General features: G+C 56.3%; 1 protein-coding gene across 1 annotated transcript; it reads left to right on the forward strand.

The window, feature by feature from the left end:
• Positions 1-972: 972 nt before the first annotated feature.
• CRYBA4 (crystallin beta A4) lies at positions 973-2,181 on the forward strand (the record flags this gene model as incomplete). The annotated part of the gene is made up of 5 exons (XM_080355114.1): positions 973-1,011; positions 1,116-1,234; positions 1,456-1,597; positions 1,731-1,873; positions 2,034-2,181. The coding sequence occupies 5 exons, from the start codon at positions 973-975 to the stop codon at positions 2,179-2,181; spliced, it is 591 nt and encodes a 196-aa protein (XP_080211240.1).
• Positions 2,182-23,065: the final 20,884 nt, after the last annotated feature.

The raw sequence follows: 23,065 nt of genomic DNA on the forward strand, positions 1-23,065 counted from the left end.
GGGCCGGGGGTCAGAGCCCGTGCTCGGTGGGCTCGGGGAGCGGGAGCGGCATCCCAGCTCATCAGCTTCTCTGCAGTGTCGCCTTTGTTCTGCCCGGTCCCTCCTCCCTGCCATGTGCTGAGTTAGGGGTTTCAGTAATGCTCTCCTGGGCTCTGTCTCTATCTGGAGGCTATAAAAACCCAGCTGGAGGGCTGCCGGACATGTCACCTCCGCGGGCACACAGCACTTCACCCCAGGTAAGCACAGGAGCCTCATGGCAGCTGCCCCTGCCCCGCACGGCTGGATCCTAGGGGCAGAGTTGCCACGGGGTCGTGTGGAGGAGGATCTGAGGCTGCTGGCATGGCATGGCCGGGGGCTGCAGGGCAGGGTGCTGCTGCTCAGCGTGGGCATGTGGCCACCTCTGCAGCACTCCTGGCTCAGCGCTGGCCCTGCCCGCATGCAGTGAGCGTGACTGGGGACCAGCACGGGACTGCCTGCAGGAGGAGGAGTGTCCCTGGGCACAGGCAGCCCCGTGCATGGGCAGGCAGCGTGCTGACCCTGCTGCTGGGCTGGGCTGTGCTGCCAGGATGGCTGCCAGGTCCATGGCTGCCCTTCCAGACACCTGCCCATACAGCAGCTCCGGCTGGGCTGGCAGAGCCTCGGCCCATGCTCTGCACCTGCTCTGGCTGCCCCATCACTGCCTCCCACGCTGCCAGCCAAGGAACGTGCACAGGCTCCAGAGGGCGGTTTTGTCCAGACAGAGGCTGGAGCAAGTCCCACAGAGCAGAGCAGGCGGCTGCGGGCTCCTGCCTCCACCTGCCTGCACTGCCCACACAACACGTGGCCTGAACCCCCATCCCAGGATGTGGGGGTCCCAGGGAAGGGCCAAGCCCCCAGCGCAGGGCCCATGGGTTGGGCCAGGCTCATGAAGGCCAGCGATGCACCAGCCCTGGGGCAGTCTTTAACCGTCCCATGTGCCCTGGCAGAGCTACCATGACCCACCGCTGCAGGAGGTCTTCTGGTCTCTGGAAGGTACGGGAGCCAGGGGAGGACCGGTGACACAGCCTGAGCCCTGTGAACATCTGCTCGGGGCCTCTGCACCCACAGAACCCTCTGACTCCCTCCATCCTCCCCAGATCGTGGTGTGGGATGAGCCTTTCTTCCAGGGCAAGAAGCACGAGTTCACCACTGACTGCTACAGCACCGCGGAGCACGGCTTCAGCACCGTCCGCTCCTGCAAGATCGAGAGTGGGGCGTGAGTGGGGGTCATGGGGCACTGACACACCACCGTGCTTCGGCACCCCACACATGGAGGGGGGTTGGAGGATGGTGCTCTCCCGTGCCTTTTGCCACCTGAATCACCGGGCTGTTTCCTCTGGAGAATGGCCCCATCCTTGCATGGTGCAGAGGGTACAGCCCGGGGTTTAAGTGGGGTGGTGGGTGCTGCGGGGGTCTCACCCCCCTTGCCCCTGGCAGGTGGGCAGGCTTCGAGCACTGTGGCTTCCAGGGGCAGCAGTTTGTGCTGGAGCGTGGTGAGTACCCGTGCTGGGAAGCATGGAGCGGCAGCAACGCCTACCACGTGGAGAGAATGTGCTCCTTCCGCCCCATCACCTGTGCCGTGAGTGACCCCCTGGCTCCCTGCTGGGGGGCTGGCCCCCAGAACCCACCGCTGGGCTGGTCCCCGGAGCCCACTGCCAGCTAGTGGACCAGGCAGGACAGCCATGCTGACACCATGCCCGTCTTGGCGGCAGGACCATGGGCGCAGCAGGCTGATGCTCTTTGAGCAGGAGAACTTCCAGGGCAGGCGGGGGGAGCTGACTGATGACTGCCCCTCACTGCCAGCCCTGGGCTGGGGCAGCAGCGCCGTGGGCTCCTTCCTCATCCTCTCTGGCGCGTAAGTACTCCAAGGGCTTGCACCCTGCTGGCACCCAGCACCGGGGGCATGCACCACTGCTGAGGATGCTCTGGCAGCTGCCAGCACCCTGCCCACTGCCAGGGTGCTTCATGGTGCTGCCAGCCCTGAGCCACCACTACTGCTTTCTGCTCTGTCACAGGTGGGTCTGCTCACAGTACCCAGGGTACCGGGGCTTCCAGTACCTCTTGGAGAGCGACAGCCATGCGGGAGAGTACAAGCACGTGCGGGAGTGGGGCTCTCACGCGCAGACTGGGCAGGTCCAGTCCATCCGCAGAGTCCAGCAGTGACCACCAGTGCCGGAGCCGCGGTGCCACCAGAGCCACCGTGCTGCTAGTTGTGCACCCTGGACACCATCTCTCCTGCACAGCAGTGGGGGCAAAGCTCAATAAAGGCTCAGTTGTCCAAGGCTGCACGCTGGCAGTTGAGAGGGTGCCGTGGGGGCGCGGGACTGGGAGCAATGCTCGAGGGCAGAGTGGGGACGCTGCAGGGGAAGGATGGGCAGAGCGGGCAGCCCTCTGTCCTCAGCAGAGCAGAGCGTCAGGCCAACCCTGTGCTGGCCCTGGAGCAGTGAAGTGACGCCAAGGTGGCACCATGGGCTTGTGGTTCTGCATTGGTCCCGGCAGCACAGTGGCCACACGCCAGGGATGTTCATTCCTGCCTGGCCCTGTGCTGTTGCTGTAGGATACGTGGGACAGCTAAAAGCTGTCAGGGACTGCTGAAAAGCCACCTTCTCCAGCTCACGAGAAAGCGGCAGTTAACTGAAGCTGACAGGGAAAGGCTGGTTTGGAAAAATTTCTCATTTCAGAAGAGCTCTGGAGAAAAGGTCTGATGTGATGAAAATGTCCCATTCCTGACATTTGCAGGAGAAGGACCACCATGGGAGACAGTGCTGCCCAGGAAGGGCTTCTGTTCGCAGGAAACTGTAATTAAAAATGTAGAATAGAAGAAGAAACAACAAATTTTGGGATGGGCTGAGTAAAACTGTCCTACCACCCCAGGACAAACACAGCTGGGGCCACCAGTCAGCAAGACCTGGAGGAGGGACCACAGTTTGGTGGGGGCCAGCACAGAGCCAGCATGGTGGGCAGCTGGCCGTGGGGCTGGTGAGTCCCTGTGGACGTGGCAGGGACATGGACAACAATGCCAGAGCCTAGCAGCTGCCAAGCGCCGCAGAGGGGCTGTCTGAGCCCTCTGGCCCCCAGGGTGAGGGTTTGTCGCCAGTCCCACCATGTGCTGGTACCTCCGACACCAACATGTCCCCAGGCTGGGCTGGTCTCTCTGCTGTCCCTTCTTTGCCATCTAGCATGGCACCATGTCCCCAAGCGTTTTTGCCCAGCCTCCCCTGCCCGGTGTCCCCTACCCCACATCCCATGTGCCACCCCCATGTGTATGGGGTGGCCACGCCACCCGACATGGTCGTGGGGAGCCCTTGTCACCATGGCGGGCCAGTGGCCCGGGGCGGGGGACACGCTAGCCTTTGCAGCGGGGCCGTGGCCGGTGGATGCTCCAGGGTCTGTCGCAGCAGAGAGCGGTGGGGGGCAGGGAGGGGGGAAAGCTGCTCGTCCGCATTTTCTGTATTAAAATTTAATGGGGGTTGCAGCATCCTCCTGCGCCGAAGGTAGGGCCGGGCGGGCCCGGGGGGGCTGCGGGAGGAGGAGTTTGCACGGCGAGCCCTTCCTTAGGGATGCGCTCTGGAAAGCTCCAGCACAAAGGAGCTGCACGGCGGGCAGGAGCCAGCGGAGCCGGCTGTCCCGGCCATCCCCGGCGGTCCCCAGCTCGGCCCTCCCGCGGACAGCAGGTAAACCCGCGCTTACCTTCTCTGCATGTGGCTCCTCTCCTGGCGCTGGGGTGGTCTAGGGCAGCAGGGGCGTCAGGCGGAGCCCCGGGGGCCGCCCCGTGCCTGGCCGGGAGCAGGGAGAGCTGCGGCCACCCCGGGACACGGCTGCACCCCGGGACACGACTGCTGCCCCCCCGGAACATGGCTGCACCCCGGGACACGACTGCACCCCGGGACACGACTGCTGCCCCCCCGGAACACGGCTGCACTCGGGGAACCTCTCCCCAGGGGCTGCGGGGCCGGCAGGGTTGTGACTCCAGCCGCTCTGTCTCCCCAAAAAAATGCCCCCCAGGAATATATCCGTATTCCCTGGTTATATATAACTCCACTGCGAATCCACGCGCAATGCAGGAGCCACCAACGTCCCCCAAGCGGTGCCAGGCTGGGGACAGCCTGGGTCCCCTCCCTCGGTCAGGGGCAGGAGCAGCAGTGTGTTCCCGGCCTGGTGGGGCGATACCCGGTCCAGACAGCAGCACCGAGACAGCCGAGCTCCTGCCGGCACCGTCTGCAGCCCCTGTACCAAATTAATATTAATTGATGCATCACTTGTTTATTTTTTTTATTTTATTTTTTTTTCAGAAACCCCATCAAGAATAGGGCTCGAGACAGGTAAATGGATTCTTTCCTGATTTTCAGTGGTCCTGGGACGAAATGTAGCCAAAACACTGCTTTATTTCTTTGTCTTGAAACCACCATTTTCTCCTAAACCTGGTGATCTCAGGTAGGGGTTTAGTGGAGAGGCTGGGGCCAGCACCCCCCAGGGCATGGCAGCACAGCCCTTCCCCTGCAAAGGGTTAATCTGACAGATGCTGCCCGGGGTCCTTTTGGGGGAGCCATTTTCTCTCCCTCATTGTCTCACTGCCTTTTGTGTGTGCAACTGCATCCTGCCCTGGGGAGCCAGGAGGAGCCCAGAAATAATCAGATTTTCAGCTTCTTCAGAGCTTGCAGGGAGCTTTTCTCCACCACTGCCCCCCCTACCCTGAGCTGCAGACAAAGGCAGCGCTGGCATGGCTGCGGCAGCACAAGCACTCAGGCTGTGCCGGTGGTGGGCAGCACTGGCAGGGCTTGTGCTCCCCTCCAGCCTCCTCTTTGTTTGAGGTGGTTTTTAGACCCCGTTTAACCCAAATACTGCACTTAGGTGCTCAGCCCTGGGGCACCATACGTGCCACCAATGCTATGTGGCAAGAGGCAGCTCGAGCTCCCAGCAGGCAATCACCGCTTGCCATACACAAGGTGAGCGTTTCTTCCTTAAGTGCTGCCCACACAATTGGTTTTCTCCCTGACATCTCCTGGGATGTGCTTCACTGCTGCGCGAGAGAGGCCATCCTGCGGTGCCCACCCCATGCAGACACGTCCTGCCCGCCCCTCAACAGGCACCTCCTGCTCGGATCCAGGCAGGGAATCCATTTGCCACATGCTCAATGGCATCTCGGGTGCCTGCCGCTGCTCCCTGCCGAGCCTGAGCACGGCTCCCACTGCCCGGCCCCGTGGCAGCTGGTTTGCAAATGCTGCCTGGCTGTGCTGTCCCAGTGAGAGGGACTGTCGTGCAGGCAGCGCCTGCAGCGTGCAGTGACATTGAACCGCAGGAAGCAGTGGCGGCTCCGCAGCTGAACTGCAGAGCCATCACAGCCCAGCTCCCCGTGACCTGCTGCTGCTGTGGCTCCTCCATGCGGGCAGGGCAGGAGGAGGGCAGAGCAGGAGGGATGCAGGGCAGGAGGGATGCAGGGCAAGAGGGATACAGGGCAAGAGGGATGCAGGCACTGTGGGCTGCACTCCTGCCTGCCCTGCCCAGCCCTCCTGCCAGGTTCCCAGTGGCACGATGCGTCCCCATCAGCTAGGCTCTGCCCAGGGCCGGCGGCATGGTGTTGCTCTCCCTTGCTGCGTTGGTTGCTTTCTTTTGCAGCTGCTAATGACTGACCTGAGGTCTGTTCACACACAGTCCCCTGCACGGCCTCCACGGCAGAGCAGCCAGACAGGACGGGGGGACGTTGCATGGCATTTGCATAGCCGGTGACCACAGGTAGGACCCCCAGAGAGGGAGGTGCAGACGGTGCCAACCCCATGCTCTCCCAGTCCCTCACAAACTGGGAGGGCTCTGGGCAGACAGGAGCCAGCCTTAGTCCCCAGAGTCCTATCCCCTTTGGGCTCTTCCCAGGCTCTGGCTGGGTCCATGGGGTCACATTGTCCCCAGGGTTACCTGCACAAGGGGGTGTGTCCCCCACACATGCCCAGTGGTGGGGAGGGGGCAGCTGCCACCCTGCCCAGGGTCTCACAGAATCTCTGCTCCCCAGTGCCACCAGCCCCAGCTCCTGCCCAGCCAGACCGGCTGTGCCTGGAGAGAAGCCAGGGCTCGGGGATCCACCATCGCTGCCCGCACACGGATGCCAGAGCCAGGCCGGCTGAGCAACGGCCAGCAGAGCAACGCGCTGCCGCCTGCCATGGGACAGAGCCACAAGTCTGGCTGCTGTAGGGGACGCAGCCGAAGAAACAGCGGTGGTGACACCTGAGGACAGGGATCTTCGTGTGTGCAGGGTTTTCCTGCAAGGTGCTGGAGTTCCCTTCCCTCCTGCTGCTCCATCCCAGCCAGACCCAGTGCATGGGTCTCCCCATGCACAATGGGCAGGATGAGACCCATCCCTCTTGAATGCCATGTGGGAGAAGGGGAAGGGGACAGGAGCAGAGCTGTGCCAGCTCCTCAAGGAGACATAAGAGTGAGAGCCCAAAGGGACTCTGTTTGACCCCACTGATCCTGCTGGTCCCTCTGTCTGTCAGGAAAGTCCCAGTGCTTTCTGTTCTGCTTTGAGAAATCACCTGGTTTGTGGAGCAGCCTGGGGCACAGGGAGCAACTGGGGCAGCATATCCTACTCTCGAGGTGCCTGTGCCATGGCTTCTGCGGGGCCACGCGGGGCTGACAGTGACAGCTCTCAACACTGTCTCACCGAGCAGCCTACTCCTGTGTCCCCTGAGCAGGCGGGAGGGAGGGCTGGTTGTGCAGCGGGCTGGGGGCTGAGGGCAGACACAGTTCATGGCAAGCTTGTGGTGGGTGTTAAAGCTCCTGGAACTCTAAAATGGAGAAGCATCCCCATGGGCACCAGGGGGACCTAGTGCTGCAGGAGGAGGTGACCCAGGAAAAATGGGGCAGTGGGTGCCCTGGGTGCCTCTTCCCAGCCCCATTTCTCAGGGCACAGTGCGGAGCTGCTGCTCCTGCTGCCCCTCGGCAAACAGCCCTGCTCGCCTGCCTGCTCCTGCAAGAGCTTCTGCTGGGGAGTGCTAAGCCATTGGACATTTAATTCAGACAGTAGGTTACATTACACAGGCTAAATGATCCACTAACATCTTCCCAAACCTCAATCTAGTGGCAAAGCCCAAAAACAGATCCTGCTCTTGTGAGCTGCTGCTCCACCGGCGGGGAGGGTGACCAGGACGGGCTCTGCATGCTGCTGCTGTGCTCCCACATTAACCCACTAACCTGCCAGGACCCCAAGGGCTGCTGAAGCCTCTGGCAAACGGACTAACCCACTAACCGGCCCAGCGCATGCCCTACTAACCGGCCATGCCTCGCCTGCACTAACCGTGGCAGCCAGCGCTGGCCTTAAAAGGGAACGGAAAAGCTGGTAAGTACGTTGGTAATGCTGGGGGTTGCTGTGTTGGTGACAGGCAGCACAGGCAGGGCTGGGCAGCACCAGCCCCTGCCCATGCAGGCAGCCCCCGCTGGCACGGGGAGGGGGATTCTCCCTGCACGCTGTGCCCAGGTCTGCCTGTGAAGTCTGCTGCTGACTGGGAGCCTAAAATGGTTTTATCAGCAGAAGCTTTTCAGTTCCTTTTTAAGCCAGTAGATCTCTGTTACTAACACATTCCTGAACTGAATTAAACAAACTAACCGTTGCTGCTTTTCTCTTCATTTCTCTTCCAGTATGTATGTCCTCTAAGTCAGACTGATTGTGCCACGCTTCTGTTACTAACTGCCTGTACTAATCATTTCTGACTTGTTTCTCTATTGCTACTAACAAATACTCTTGCACTTTAACTCTCAGGTACTATTCACCATGACAAATGAACAGTGGCCTCCTCTTGGACTCTTGGTTGTTAACTTGCAGCAGCCCCATTTTCAGTGCTGCTGAGCATCTCTACCTCACATTCAGTGCGATGGAAAGGAAGATTATCAGGATGCTTTGAAAATTTCTCTATTGGCCTTCTCTTTTCCAAGAAATTTCATGTGGTTAAATGAGGAAAAGAGGCTAAGTGGAAATAAGACAATGCGGAAATTGTTAATAACAACTGGTGTTTGCCAAACAGGTCCAGCAAACCCAGTTTGCAGAGAGATTCAGCCAAAGAGCGATGCTGTTGCCATGAGCCTCAGCAGAGCCTGAGTTTGGGGCTGTCCTGGGGCCCCAGTTCACCCGTCATGGGGAATGGCCTCGTGCTGCTCCCGCACTGGCACGCAGGTGCTCCCGCGCTCTCTTTACTCCCTTTGTCTCTCCACAGTTTCTCTTGTGACCCTGATGCATGTGGAAGGCGCTACCGGCAGCGTGGTCCTGACTAACTGCACGGCGCCGAGGGCTGTGTCTAACCGTGGGGCTGGTACTTGCAGGGTCCCCCCCGCCATGAGCTGGGACACTGTCAGGCTGGGATAGGGACACAGCCTGTGCTTTGCTTTCTGTCTGTCTGTCAGTCAGATAAACGTCCCCTGCCTCTACAGAGACTGCTGGAGTTAAGGCTCCAGGATGGGGCCCATCTGTGTGGGTCTGTCATGCAGGGTAGTGATCTGTGGTGGACACTGTCAGTCCATGGTGGACAATGTCAGCAGTAAGTGCTGGCTGTGCCAGCAGCAGTGCTGCGTGAGCAGCGGCACAGAACCAAGTCCTGCACACCATAAGGGGACGGTGGCACTGTACTGCTGGCTGGGATAGGGGCTGGTTCATGAGGACACCCCAGACCATGGCTGCTGGGGGGACACAGCTGTGGGGTGGCGTGGGGGGCCTGCTCAACCAAGGGTGAGGGCAGCTCTGTCCAGGGGTTGTACAGATCTGGGCAGAATCCAGCTGCGACTGGTCTCTCTTGGTTTTGGCTTGTGCTCACTAACTCTGTGCCAGGGACACCCCCAGGTAACCCAGTGTCACTAGTGACTCCAGTCTCACCCACCAGCAGCTCTGCTGCCTACAGGTTCCCCTGGGTGTCCGGGTTCATCCTGTGATGCTGCCTTCCTCCCCTTGGCACTCCTGCTCTTCACTGACCACATCCTGGTCCTTCAGCTGGGGAGGTCTCATGAGGATCCCCTCCCCACCCAGTACTACTGTTGTCCAATCTCCACCTTAACCCACTGACCACGCGCCTCCCTTTCTTCTGCAGGGCTGGGACCAGCTCAGGTTTTGGGCTGTTGCTCCTGTGTTTGACTGAGGAGGGGGCAGGACCCACTGGGGGCAGAATGTCGAGCAGAGGCGAGGGGAGCGGGACGGGCGCAGGAGGACAAACTGACATGGGCATGGCTTGGGCAGGTTCAGAGCTCTTGCACTGGTCAGGAGCACCATGAGCACTGGGCTGGAGTTGTCAGAGCCCACTCATTTCAGCTCCAGAGCAGCCTTTCAGCCAGCCCTGCACCCAGGGGTCACTTCCCCAGGCTGGTCACCAAGGACAGTGATGGGACCACTAGTCACGCAGATGGCCCAGAGGAAACATTTGGGCATGTGTGACCCTGCACAGGCAGTGAGGGCTGCCCACAGACGCCTGGGTTGGGACAGACCACCAGTGCCTGCCAGATGGCTGTTTCCCCATGCAGAGAGGGGCTGGGGGGGTGAGAGAGGCTTCACGAAACAGCCAGGTTGCTCCTTTGCTCTGCCCCAGCACCTCAGGGCTCTGCCCCTGCTCCTCACTTTTCTCAGCTTGGGAGAGGAGTCTGTCTGTCTGTCTGTCCCACTTTGCTGGTGCCCCCAGAGCTATCTGAAGAGAGAAGGAAGCAGCGCGGGCGGGATGTTATGGGCAGGTCGCCCTTCACCAGCTGCAGCAACAGTGGGTGGGGGGCCAGGAGACACCAGCAGCGATGTGGGCAGAGGTCTGGGGATGGCAACCAGCCCTGGGAGGCACTGTCCTGCCCAGGACATGCCAGCCCGAGCTGGCTGGCGTTGCCTCTGCTCCGCTGCGAAGCCCTGCCATCCCCTGCTCAGCACGGTGGGAGCAGGCACTGGTGTGGGCAAAGGATGCTCTGGGGAAAGGGGTCCTTGGGCTGCCTCAGTCGGTGAGAGTGGGAGTCCCACGGATCCCCATGGCCCCAAGGATGTCACCGTCTGTAATGTCTTCTGTCAACATGGCAAGTGTGCAACCACACTGCAGTCTGGTGTCTTTGTGGGGGCTGGGAGAGCCGGGTGAGGATCGTGTGGGGGAGCTGGGTGAGGATGGTCTTGGGGAGTCCCAGCTTCCACACGCACCATGGGGCATTTAGTGGGGACCAGGACAGGCGGTTGTCACCGTGGCCATCTCAGCAGTCCACTGAGCAACCAGGGCCACCCGACGGGGTGTTGGGGTGGGAGGGAACAGAAATTCTGAGTCTCTGGGTGCCCAGCGGGGGGAAAGGACTTCGTCCGGGGCAGGAAGGGGGCAGAGGGGTGTCACCTCCCCGCGCGCTGCCGGGGGATGGCACAGGGGCGGGGAAGTGACATCGTGCAGAGGAGGCAGCACGGCCGGGCAGTGCGGAGTGCGGGGCCGGAGCCGCCGGCGGGGACAGCCTCCAAAGTGACACACGGGACCCTCGCGGCGGGGACGGGCTCCGGGGTTCCGCGGGGCGGCAGCGGCGGGGGCACCCCCTCTGTGCGGGGCCATGGCTACGAGGTGCGGGGGGGCCGGTGTGGGGTACTGCCGGCTCTGCCCATGGGGCGCTGGGCACCCGCCGGGACCCGGGAGGGCGGCAGCAGGTGGAGCTCGCGTTCCAGGAAAGTCCTGCCTGCATCTCTGCCTGCGGTTCTGCCCGCAACTCGACGGTGCCCTGCCCGCATCCCTACCCGGAGACCTGCGCCGGGAGCCGGCGGCAGGAGCGAGGGCAGAGGGACCGGTCCAGCCCCCCTGCGCTGGGCAGCCCCATCAGAGATATGTCACCGCTGCCTGGGTACTTCAGAGCACTCAAACCCCAGGGACGCACCCCGGATGCCCCACAGCTCCTGCCCAGCGCTGGAGGGTGGGGGTGCGGGAGAGGGGACACCCCAAACCCGTGTCTGCAGCAAAGGCTGTGTGAGTGGCAGCACTGGGGCCTGGCGTGTCCCTGCCCTATGCCCTGTGGGGTCTGGCTCATCCCAAACCCTCCCCAGAGCGGCGGGGGGGCACCGGAGGGACCTGCTGGAGCAGACAGAGTGGCAGCATGTTCTGCCCTGGCCAGGGCAGTGCCCAGAGACACTGCAGCTCCGAAGGAGACGTTTTGGGCAGGGTGGTCTCTCCATCCTGGGGCACCATGGTCACACAGAGCAGGGACACAGGGAGCTGGCGAGACATCGCGTCTGTGGGGAGGGAGCCCCAGCTCCGGCCCCTGCCCCGCCATTCCCGGTGATGCGGGAAGGCAGCAGCCAAACCACTGTGTTTATTTTCCCCCAAGTAAGCAGCATTTTGACGTGTCACAGCAAGTCTCTCAAACACATGTTGACAGAAAATGTGTACAAGCAAGAGAAATGTTGTTCATTTGCATCAAATTGCCAAGCGATGCTGGGAAATGGATACGTGGCAGTTCTGTGAGGGGCGCGGGTGTCTCTGCCACCGCAGCAGGAAACCAAGGAGGAAACCCATGGGAAGGGCTTTGCCAGTGGGATTGTGAAGGCCCCAAGCACCCTGGCTTTCCCAGCTGCCGAGGGACCCCAAAGGGGTGGGCAGGGTACTTGGTCATGGGGTGCTTGCTGGGGGTGGATGTAGCTCAGGAGCTGTGAAACAGCCTGATACTTGAAGCTCTGCCCAAGTACCAGCTGTGCAGCGCTGCAGGTTTGATGCGTCTTCTCCCAGATCTGCAAAAATGTGGGTTTTTTAAAAAAAGACCTCAATTTTCCATTTTCCCCTCCCTCCCTTCACTCTGAGAGGCAAACAGAGCTGTGCTCACCCCATGGGTGCTGGAGGGAGCTGACTACAGTGGAGCTGGAACTGTGCAACATGCGCATCACATGGACCCTCGGCGAGGCTTTTCCTCAAGTCCTGGAGCTTGATCCCAGGCAGCACCGTGTATTTGCTGTCCCCAGTGCCTCACAGGGACACCCTGGGGGGACCGTGTTGGGCAGGAGTGCTACGGTGTGGATTAAAATGCGGTTGCACAGGCGGCCTCTTGACCTAACCTCATTAGGAAGGTGGAAGTAATAATAATTAAAATCATGAAGTCCCAAACTGCTCTTCTCTCTTGGTTTAATTTATTTCTGGCCACTTCTCATTTCCACAACTAATGCTCCACCAAGTTAATTTTCTGAAAATGATACAAAAATGGGCAGTGCAAACTGAAACTTTATGGGTGCCTTTTAGCAGCATTTACACCCAGGGCTGTGGCCATGCCAGCAGGGGAAACGTATCTGCAGCAGCTAATGCTCTGTCTCCTGCGTCACCAAGCCCTGTTTGTGAGTGAACCCTGCAGAGGCCCACCGGTCTGGGACCCCTGTGCGGGGGGGCGTCTGCGCCAAAACACCCCTGGAAACCAGAGAGAAGCAAGGAAGGGCTAATGCACCTTAAATGTTGAAACTGTTGTTAGCTGCAGGCAGCAGGGTGCAGGCAGCAGGGTGCAGGCAGCACGGTGCAGGCGGCTGGGTGCAGGCAGCACTGGTGTCTGGGCAGGTGCTTGCTGTCCTGATTGCTCGACGTGGCTCCTCACCTCCAGGCAAGGAGGAGCCTCCTTCCCCAAGAGCTGCACTGACCAGCTGGAACCTGCTTGTTTCCCAGATGGTGGTGACTATTCCATATCCTGTAGCAAACAGAGCTGAAAGCCACGTGTGGAATAATGAATAAAGCCAAAGCTTAAGGCAGGAGATCCTAGCACATCTTGAAACAATTAAAATATCAGTTACAAACTTCTGCATGTGCAAAGCCACCATCCTTTCCTCTTCCAGCTTTGCAGAACAGGGCAGTGGCTGCACCTTGGGCACCAGGATAAATATTTAAGTCTCACCTGGAGCAAAGTACAGGGTGGCCCCAGCTGGGCAAGCATTGCAGGGACTTGCCTTCCCATGGCCGGAGATGCTTTGGGAAGGACAAGGCTCCTGGTTCCCAGCTTGGATGCTCCGCACTGGTGACAGGTTAGCCCAGCTGCTCCCGGGTGAGAATCCCACTGGAGAAGAGCCCAGTTCGCTCCAGCCCTGTTGGTGCTGGTGGCCCCACAGGACAGGGGAAGGGATCAGGGTGATTTCTAGTGAAGAAGTTTGGTCTGCCACCCCATGGGGTGCCCTGCACCATCCCATGGGACACGGTGCCATCAGAAGCGGCTGCGAGTCTACCTTCTGCTACGCACTCTCATTAATACATGTGATTGTAAGGCAATCCATAATTAGATGCTAACTGAGTTTTCTCTAAGTTGGGTGAGGGTAGGTCACCCAGGTAGGACTGGAGTCAGCTTATTGTTATTATCAATCAATAACCTATTTATTTTCCAACATTCCTATTAACCTCTGCAAGCCGCTCGCCGTTTCCATTTCAAAGGGCTGTGCAGCCGCTTTGCTGACTGGACAACTCTGATTGAAAATGTAACAGTGACCCGACCTCAAAGGCAGAATCCAATTAAAATCATTTTCATTTGTAGATTAATATTTTTTAACATGTTCTACATTCCTTACTTCAGCATTTCACACAGAAGCTGCTGCCTCATTACATGAGCAGCCTGTATCGGTAGTGCCATAAGAAAATAATTATAATTAGTTAGACACAAAGACAATATGACCATCCTTTAGTGTTTGGTTGTGATGGGTCACCCCCGTGGCAGCAGTACTGACCAGGATGCTCGTGGCTGCCGTGCTACCGGGGAGGAGAGCGACATGGGGGGATCTCAGCCTGTGGCTCCTTGTACCACTCTACACACGTCAGCCCCAGGCTGGGTGGGGGTCACTGATGCTCCATCCTGCGCTGATGGATGAGAACAGGTGACCTGGTGATAGGCACATCACCTCAGCCCCAACAGAGCTGGGGGCTGAGTGATGCTGGGGGTGGGTGGGGCAGTGCAGTAATTGGCTGATTAAGCTTGGTCTTAATGTAAAGTCTCTTATTAATAACATGACTTTGATAATAAAAAGATTGAAATTAAGTTTATGGTTTGCTGACTGCCCTTTCCACACTGTAATCATCTCTCATTCATATTCATGAGCCACTCATTAGTAACCACTGCTTACAAGCAGGCTAAACAGCCAAAGCCTTTAGCAACCACCAGCTCCTTAACTGCTTAACTTGCTCACTGATTACCAACATCAAATTAACTCTGCAGAACAGATCTAATAAGCTTCCCAGTGGCTTCAAACCTCCTTGAAAATTGCTCTGATGTCTCCATGGGGCCCTATTAAAAAAAATTCCTCCCCTGCGAATATTGCACTCTTGTGCGGGTGATGCACAGGCTGCAGATGCTGCTGCTGTTCCCCCCAAGGCAGTGCCAGCGGTGGGGCAGCCATGTCATATGTGGAAATGGCTGTTTGCACTCATATGCTACTTTCCTGGAAGCCCACCTGCTGCCTCTGCTTTGCTTTTCCCAAATCTGCCTCGTGGTAAAACATGAGTTTCCTTCTGAGCAACAGCAACCACTAAACCCTGGCCAGGGAGAGCTACAGGGCTCCATCTTCCACCCTCAAACCCTGCCCCTGCCCCGGGATCTGCTCTGCATCCTCCACCCAGCCCCATGTTGCTCCCCGCACAGCCCCTGCTTTCACCCCCATCCTTCATTAAACGCTTCTGAGACTTAATTTGACTATTTGATAGCTCTGGGCTTGTGCAACAAAGGAATAAATAAGAACGACCTTTCCATTTAATTACTTTTTTTAGATGTGGGGGATATATTGGCTTTGGCAGTGTGGTGGGAGGAGGTTTGCTGGCATTTAGGAGGAGCAGGGGACCAGCCTGATGATGCTCTGCTGCTGCAGGGACAGCAAGTTGGGGGCACCAGGACTCGCCACACCGCTGGGGACAGCACGGTGCCGCGCGAGGTGAGCCGCGGGCTGGGGACGATGCTGGGCCAGCAGCTGCCATGCTCGGCATGAAGGGTGGGGGTGGCTTCCTGGCAATTAGCTCTGATTAATATTTCAGCAGCGGCCTGTGCACATGCGGAGGAACGCTGGCACCGAGCATCACGGGAGCGAAGGGGAACCTTCCTCTCCTGTTGCCATGGCAATGTGGTGGAGCGGCTGCAGGGCTGCGAGGGGCACGGGGGATGCAGCATTCCTGTAAATCCACCCCCAGGCTGGGGCAGCCACGAAACCTCCCCCAAAATCCCAAATCTCCCTCTAGGGGAGGGATGGATGGGCTGCTCCCAGGGGGATGCCATGAGCTCCCCATCAGCCAGAGCCCCCAGCTCTCCCATGCACAAAAACAGACCTGCTGCAGCTGGGTGGGAGGCAAGAGCTGCCCCCAGCTCTCCCCATGCAGTGGGGCTCAGCCCTCTGGGACAGCAGGAGAGGCCCCAGATGTGCAAGGTGCCCACATGGGGGGCTGAACCCACACAGGGTCTCCCACCCTGCACCCCCATCCCCTGGTGTAGGAGCTTCCACTGCTGCCCAGCACTGATGGAGCGAGCGAGGCGGCTGCAAATTTCCGCACCCAGCCCATATTTTCTGCATGCTGGTGAGTGCGTCGCGCAGCAAGTCCAAGATAGGCGAGATTTAGCAGGCAGGAGGCGGAGAATTTGTGTATCGCTCCTGCTTTATGGCACTGAGATCTGGGAGGGGCTGCAGGCAGAGGGGTCATGGACCAGGCTGCATCCCCATCTCCTGCCCCAGGCAGGGCAGAGGATGCTGCAGCCCAGCCCCACGCCACCCTTGTCACACGCCACCCCAGCCCCAGGAGCTCACGGCAGCCCCACTTCCCACAGAGGAGCCCTGCAGCAGCATCACTTCAGTGCAGGCAGGAGGGCAGGGGCTGGGGCAGGGGGGTCATTGCCACAGATTTTTGTGCAGGCGAGGAAGGGGGGTCCCCAGGCTCTGCCCAGCCAGAGGAGCTTCTCCTCACCTTCCCCTGGTGGGTCACCTCTGGCAGCTAGAAGCCATTCTGCACCAGAAACACTTTGGCTCCCCATCCTTTGCCCACACGTCCACTCCCTCACACCTCCCTGCATGATCTTCCCAGATTCAGACTGGAACTGATATTAATAATGGCTTATTTCAAATTTTCAGCCCACTTTCTCCCAAGAAAATATTTATACTGAGCTCCATTTTCCATTTCTTTTCAATTACTGCAGTGTCTGATCACCTCCTCACAACTCTCCTCTTTAGCCATAAACACAAATCCTATTACCTTTTCTCTTTCTGTGTATTTGCCCTTTGATTTAAGCTGCATTTTCTCCTGTTTTCATCAGTTCTGGACCTCTCCCGCTGTATATCTCCCTGTTTATCTACTTTCCAAAGGCCCCCTCTTATTTCTCTGGCCCTGATCAATACAGCTGCAGAGCTGGCTGGCAGCTCCTCTCCACCACTGCCTGCAGTTTTTCTTGGGGGACTTGTCCAGTATTTCTTGTTAAGCTTCTGTCTCAGCTTGTTCCATTTCTCATTAGGTTTTAGCGCTGGCATTGTAGTATTTCTTGTATTTCCACACTGCCCAGCGGATCTCTTGTAATTCTTAACGGCGAGGCTTAAAGTCTCACTCTTTAGTGGACTCCCGAGTCCTTTCTGGCAGAGTTTGAAGTGGCAAGCAGCATGACACTTTTATTTTCAGGTGGAGAAAAGAACGTCTCTGGTTCCAAGCTAGGCCATGATTTCTTCTAACAAAAGGGGCAGTGGGGATTATTTGTGTTTTATGGTTGTTATTCCAAGGGATGTATTTCCCGGGGCTGATGCTGGTTGGCAGCCGCTGGCCCTGCAGTGCCGGGCAGGTGACAGTGCCCAGGGCTGGGGCACCTCAGTCCTGAGCTGAGGTGTGGGGGGATGCGCTGGGAACAGGTATTTTTTTCATCTTCATCCCTCTCAAAATTTTCCTTCTGAGAGAGAAGCTGCTTTTAAAATACAGCCCAGCTTTCCAGCTGTCAGGAGCCAGCAAATGTATTGCTCTCCATGGCTGCATTTCTGAGTATTAAACATGACGCGCAGTCGCCGCTACACAATATTTCCTCAGATGCCACTGCACCGGGGGAGCCAAACAGTGTCCTTTAAAATAAAACCAATTTTTCCTGTCTCCTCCACAGAATAGTCTTATTTATACACACTCAAACAGCTGTTACTGCAGGTTAACCAAAGGTTGTAAAAACATTTTTCAAATGCCCTTAACTTCGCTTGGTTTGTTATTGAAATTGTTAATCTTGGATTTAGATTTTTTCCTTATCATGAGGGTATAAAATAGGCAGAACCAGCTCTTCTTCAGCTCTGCAGAGCACTCAGCCCCCCAATAGGGCTCCAGCATCATCCTGGTGCCTTCCTGGGCAGTGCCGGGGACACGCAGCCGCTCAGCACCGCAGATGAGCGATCGCCATCCTCCCCTCTGCCCGAGAACACCATTTCTATGCAGATGATTCTCCCATCTAGGAGTGGGAAACCAAGGCTGATGAAATCCAATCTCATCTTCAGTCTGATTGTGATAATTTGCAACGAGCTAAGGAAAAGTGAATTATTGTTAAATGCAAATAGAAGTTAAATAACGTTGTTTGGGAGCTGCTCTGTGTCACACCATCCACATAAATCAGGGGGAAGTTTAGCCCAGGGTAATATATCACCACAGTTAGTTACTACCTGTGTGTCCAGAGCTGCCCAGACCCTCAATTACCTTCCCGTTAATTTGGGACGGTTATTACACGGTGGGGACCTGCAGCTCTGCCGCATCCCTGGCACAGCAGCTCCCGCAGCTGGGCAGAGGGACAGCGGACGGCAGCCAGGGATGAGGGGTGGCCAGGGACCAGAGCACCCCAATGGTTTTATGTCTCTGCAAATCGTCTGCCAACCCAAAGAATGACAGAGACTTATTTTTAGCCACTGCAGCACAATTAAGTCTTCTTGTTAGTCTCAGGAGGAGAAGGAGGTTGTTGGTTTACTTGCAAATGCTCGAGGTAATTCTCTAATGGCTCCTCCACCATTACACAGACACTGTTTTCAATCTCTTATCATATGTAATCCCTAATGATTTCTCTGTTATGTCCTGTTTTATTAAAGTGCCATTGAACTATAGCCTATTGATTTAGATTTCACAGACAATTGAAATTTAAATTGACTCCAAATTGAATGTCTCCGTGCAATCTGTGTTCTGTACTAAAGATAGATAAAATGCTTCTATTTTTGATAACAACTTACAGCGGAGGCATATTTTCATTTTGGAAAGTGCGGACGGGCGTCAGGATTTCCATGACAATGTCAGGTGGATAGGATGTCAGTGGTTTTCCCACCTGCATGGGCATTTACCACCACCCCGGGGCTCAGTGGGAGCTGCCAGAGCCTGGGCAGCATGCTGCAGGTCAGCGTGCCTGTGTTCCTTGGAGTTTTATTCAGAGAAAAATTAATCTTAATGCTATGAAGCATGCAGCTAGTGAATTCTTGAAGGGCTCTTGGCTCGCTGAGCATGAGGCGAGCTGCCAGCAGGGTGCTTGGCCACCGGGATGCTCCTCACGGTGTGGCGGCACCGGCAGCACTGTGAGCAGCCGGCCGTGGCGAGCAGAACCACACATGGCCGGTGCAGCCGAGCGTGCAGCCAAAACCCCACCGGGTCCCTGAATATCTTCCAGGTTTCATTCCCGCCCGCATCACTGGTGGCTGCAGCAGGGCTCTGGTGTGCACAGACCTGGCTGGACCCATTGCCAAAGCTGGACCCAGCCCTACAGCTCTCTGCTCCCTGTGCCCCATCCTGGGTGTCCCCATGAGCACAGGGTGAACGCAGCTGTCCCTGCAGCCCTGGGGACCCTTGCTTCCACCTCCCAGGAGCTTCGGTATAAATAATAAGGAGTTACAGGCTGCTATCTGCCACAGGCTCTACTTATATGCCTCCCGCTAGTAATAATGTCTGTATTACAGCCGACCTTAATGCCAGCAATGATAATTCTTTCAGTGCAATTAACTGTTTATTGGCTGATGGATACAGCCCTGTCACACAGGGTGGTCCCTGCAGGGTCCCTGCATGGGGATGAGAGCACAGGGTCCCCCAGGGTCCCCCACCATGGTGGAGCATCCCCCTGACACCCCGTGGCAGCAACAGCATCCTGGCCCCTCTCCATGCCGTGGGGTGTGCGGGGGCTGGGGAAACCCTCTGTAGCAGCCGAAGGGCAGCTGGCCACAGGGTGGGGATCATCTCCATCCTGCCCCAAACCTTCCCCTACCCTGTGTGCAGAGGCAGATGCTGCATCCCCATGGCCATGTGTGTGCTGATGAAGTGTGCTGTTACGTCCCCGGCTTTTAGAGACATTTACGTTTAATCTACGGTTTAACATTACTAGAGGGAATACTTCCCAGCTGAAGGATGTTTTCCCCAAGCCTTTAGTCTCATTTCTGACATTTCACCTGTCATATTATGTGCTTTTCCAGGGAGCAAAATGGCAGCTTGTCTCCTTAAAAGCGATGGACACACTGTTTGTCAACCAGATGAGCACTGGGGGCTGTCCCCTGCTCCTTTAGAAACAAAACTCACCTCAAACGGTGCTTTGAACAAATAAAGCTGCCGTGCCAGCATCTTGCCAGCGAAAGACACGGGGGGTTTTGCAGCATCAGGGCTGAGTGCTGTGGGAGGATAGGTGCCCACTCCAGGGATGGAGGGGCAGCAGGAGCCATGGCAAAATCTGCTCCCGTTACCACCACCCACCTGGAAGGACATGTCACCCCCAGCTACCTCTGGTTAAAAAAACATCTGCCTTTGAAGCCCACCTAAACTCCTCCAGCCAGAGCTGTCACCTAATTTATCAGGTTACTGCAGTTTTCTAAGAATGATAGACAGTAATTAAAACTAAGCTAATAACCTCCTCACTCTTGACATTTCTACAGGGGTTTTGTTCACCATTATCTACATATAGATTAAAAATTGTAATTGGACCAGAGATAGGGTTAGAAAAATCAACCGCCTTCCCACTGATAGTTTGCTAGTGAGTGACACTTGGAAATTTTATTTAATCGGAGAAAATTGAGTTGAACTCCAGTAAAGTTGAGTTAGCATGAAGTACCTGCATTGGGTAGAAAATGCACTTGACAAAGGTGAGGGACCCCCATCCAGCACAGAATGGGGGGAGTTAGTAAGGGTTGGTGTTAATTTTGGATGACTGAAGCAAAGATACTGTTCACCTTGTCCTCTGGTGGCTATTTCTCCTGCATTATTTATGGTGATTTTTATTCCGATCTATGGCAATCTGTGATCACTATAGACACTTAATTATTACTGCAATAATTATTATAACATAGTATTAGTAATGGAGTAATGACAGCATTTATTATAAACCGTGACATATTAACTAAGCAGGGCAGTATTAATTGCAATGGTGAATTATCCTCATAGATACTATTTCAATTATTGTTTTGTCACTATTACGTTTATGACAGTAATAATTACATATCTAATACACTCATTATTGTTAGATATACAGAATAAGTCTGAATAAATGCAGCAATTAAGGGATAATGTTCCTGGTGGGGAGTTGAGGAGCAAGAAATTACTTTGGTGGCTGGTTTTGAGGCTGGAGGAAGGTGAGGACTGTCCTGACACGCAGCAGTGCAGCAATGCAGTGTGCTCCATGTAGCAAACAGTGGTGCAGCCATGCAGTGATGCAGCATGCAGCCATGCATTGGGGCAGCGGTGCAGTATGCAACCATGCATCGAACAGTGCTGCAGCGTCGCATCATGCAGCTGTGCATCGGCAGTGTTGCATCACGCAGTGTTGCAGCGTGCAGCGGTGCAGCGTGCGGCAGTGCAGCGCACGACGCGGTGCGGCGACGCATCCCCACACGATGTCCCTCTTCACCCGCCGCACGGTCGCATCCCTCCCCGGCAGCCGCCGCCATCCATCACCGCCGACCCGCCGCTCCTCTCCCAGACAATGAGGGAAAAGCGGCCTTTTCAGGAGAGCCACTTTGTTGTTTATACAAAGGAGTTTGGCTGTTAACACGTGTAAGGTAATGGGATCCCCACCGGCTGCTGGCAGGGCCCGCGCAGGGGTCTGCCTGATGGATTACCCACACCATTCATCTAAATTATGTCACTGGCAATAAGCAACTTGCTTAATCTGTCTAAACGAAGGGCCGGGTTGGCTGCTGCTGACACGTGCTTAACGCTCCCGTCCTCACCCTCCCCGGCAGCACGGCCCGGCCACAACCCCTGTCGCCCGAGTGCTGGGGCTCCCTGCGCACCCACCGCACGGCACCCACCGGAGCAGCCCCCGGGGCGCGGGGGTTGCCAGTCCCCGGGGAGGGTGCTGCCCACGCGGGTGGCCGGTGTGCTGAGAGCCGCGGCGGGTTTGTGCGTGTGCGGAGGGCACTGGGTGCCAGTCCGGGGGGCAGATCTCCCCAGAGCCCTGCACCACAGCGGCAGAGCCAGAGCAGGCATCGGGGCTTGTCTTGCTGATGTGTGCGAGCTCCAGGGCAGCCCAGCGCCTGTGCGCTGGGGAGCGCGGGGTTTCCCCTTGCACAGAGTCCTCACTGGGTGCAGATCCCACCACCAAGAGCGGCACAAGTTGGTTTTTGCAGTGGCACGGCTCGGTGACAGCAGCAGCTGGGAGGCTGCCATGAAAACAGCATCGAATGGCAAGAAAATCCAAGTCGTGGTTGCAAAAAAATTAGGAAATTAAGTGTATAAGAAAAGGCGATTGCATGATGTAACTCATATTTATGTAAATTCTTTGCATTGTTCATATGGTTTATATTAAATTTTCCAAAATAGTAGTGAGAACGGGCATTGCTCATGTGTGTTTATTTCTCTTTATTCTACCTCATCTTTTGTGTTTATTAGTATTTGAAAAGAATGCGAGTTTATAATCAATATTATTATTAGGAGAGGGTGTTTTCAAACGTTGGGGATGATTTGAGTAAACATCGTCCCTCCCGTGTGCCCGACTGCTCCTCCCACCCCTGCTCCTGCCCTCCTGCCTCCAGCACACCAGACTCAGCAGCAAAAGGGAAGATATTTGCAAAGCTGCAAATGTAATAGGTTTGGACTCGATGCACTGGGTACTGGACTTGTAAACGTTGGTGCCTGAGGGAACAGGAAAAACCTGAGCACTAAACTGTCTGATTCAGGCAGGGTCAGAGAGAAAGACAGTAGTGCTGGGCTGTAGAATACTTAACAGCCTTCCCGGGGCAGTCACAGAGATTTAAAAAGAAAAAGGAGGAAGAAAAAGGAAGCAGATAGTGCTTTATTCTCATGGTATCATTAACCCAAAGGTGCTAAACACCGGTTATGGGCCATCAGCCGGTGCTTACAGCCGAATTAGCCACCTCGGCAGCCGGGTGACTCCCAAACACTAATGACTGGCGGGGACACCGTTTCATTGCAGCAAAGAGACGTTATTCGGTTTCTCTCGCTGCTCAAACACTGCTCTATTCCAGATAATGAGACACCTTCTGCTTTAGTGTCATTATGAGATTTTTGCAAACCCATCGCGTCACCAGCTCAGAGAAGTTTCCCACTGAGAAAAAGTACCATTTTGGGCCAGGAGTCAGGCTCAGCCTGCTCGCCCCGCTCCGGGCTGCGCGTTCGGACAAATCCCCGGCGATGTTTGCACCACTTGCAATAAACTGGGTCCATCCCAGCGGGGCTGTGTAGCACTGGGGGCACTCGCCAAAGGGAGAATGAAGAAGAAAATAAGCAGAGGAGGGAGAGGACCCGGCTTTTCTCCCAGTTTGGTGCCCTGCTAATGACTGGAGATGGTGGCTAATTTGACAGGGCCGTTGGTCCTACAGTGTTTGACTTTTTGACTAATGCCAAGGGCTGAACTCTCCATTAATGCCGTTTACAGCGGAACAGCCGTGGGCGATCACCCACTCACACGTTCAAAATGTTGCAAAGTAAATTGTCTAATAAAGCAATAAAGTAAGGGACCCGCTAAATGATTTGTCTAAGTATTGTAATGGATTTTTTTTAACATTGTTTTATGTTGGAATGCAAAAATTATTACAAGTAATTAGAGTCATTTTGATTCAAATCTCTGCTTGGGCTTGACATATTTTGCATACTTCCACCCCATATAACAAGTCAGCTCATAAAAATGCAGGCAGCTTGTGAGCTGCGCGGCTCAGGCGAGAGCGGAGGTT

This window comes from Nesoenas mayeri (assembly GCF_963082525.1).
Source record: "Nesoenas mayeri genome assembly, chromosome: 17".
In the NCBI taxonomy this organism is placed as follows: Eukaryota; Metazoa; Chordata; class Aves; order Columbiformes; family Columbidae; genus Nesoenas; species Nesoenas mayeri.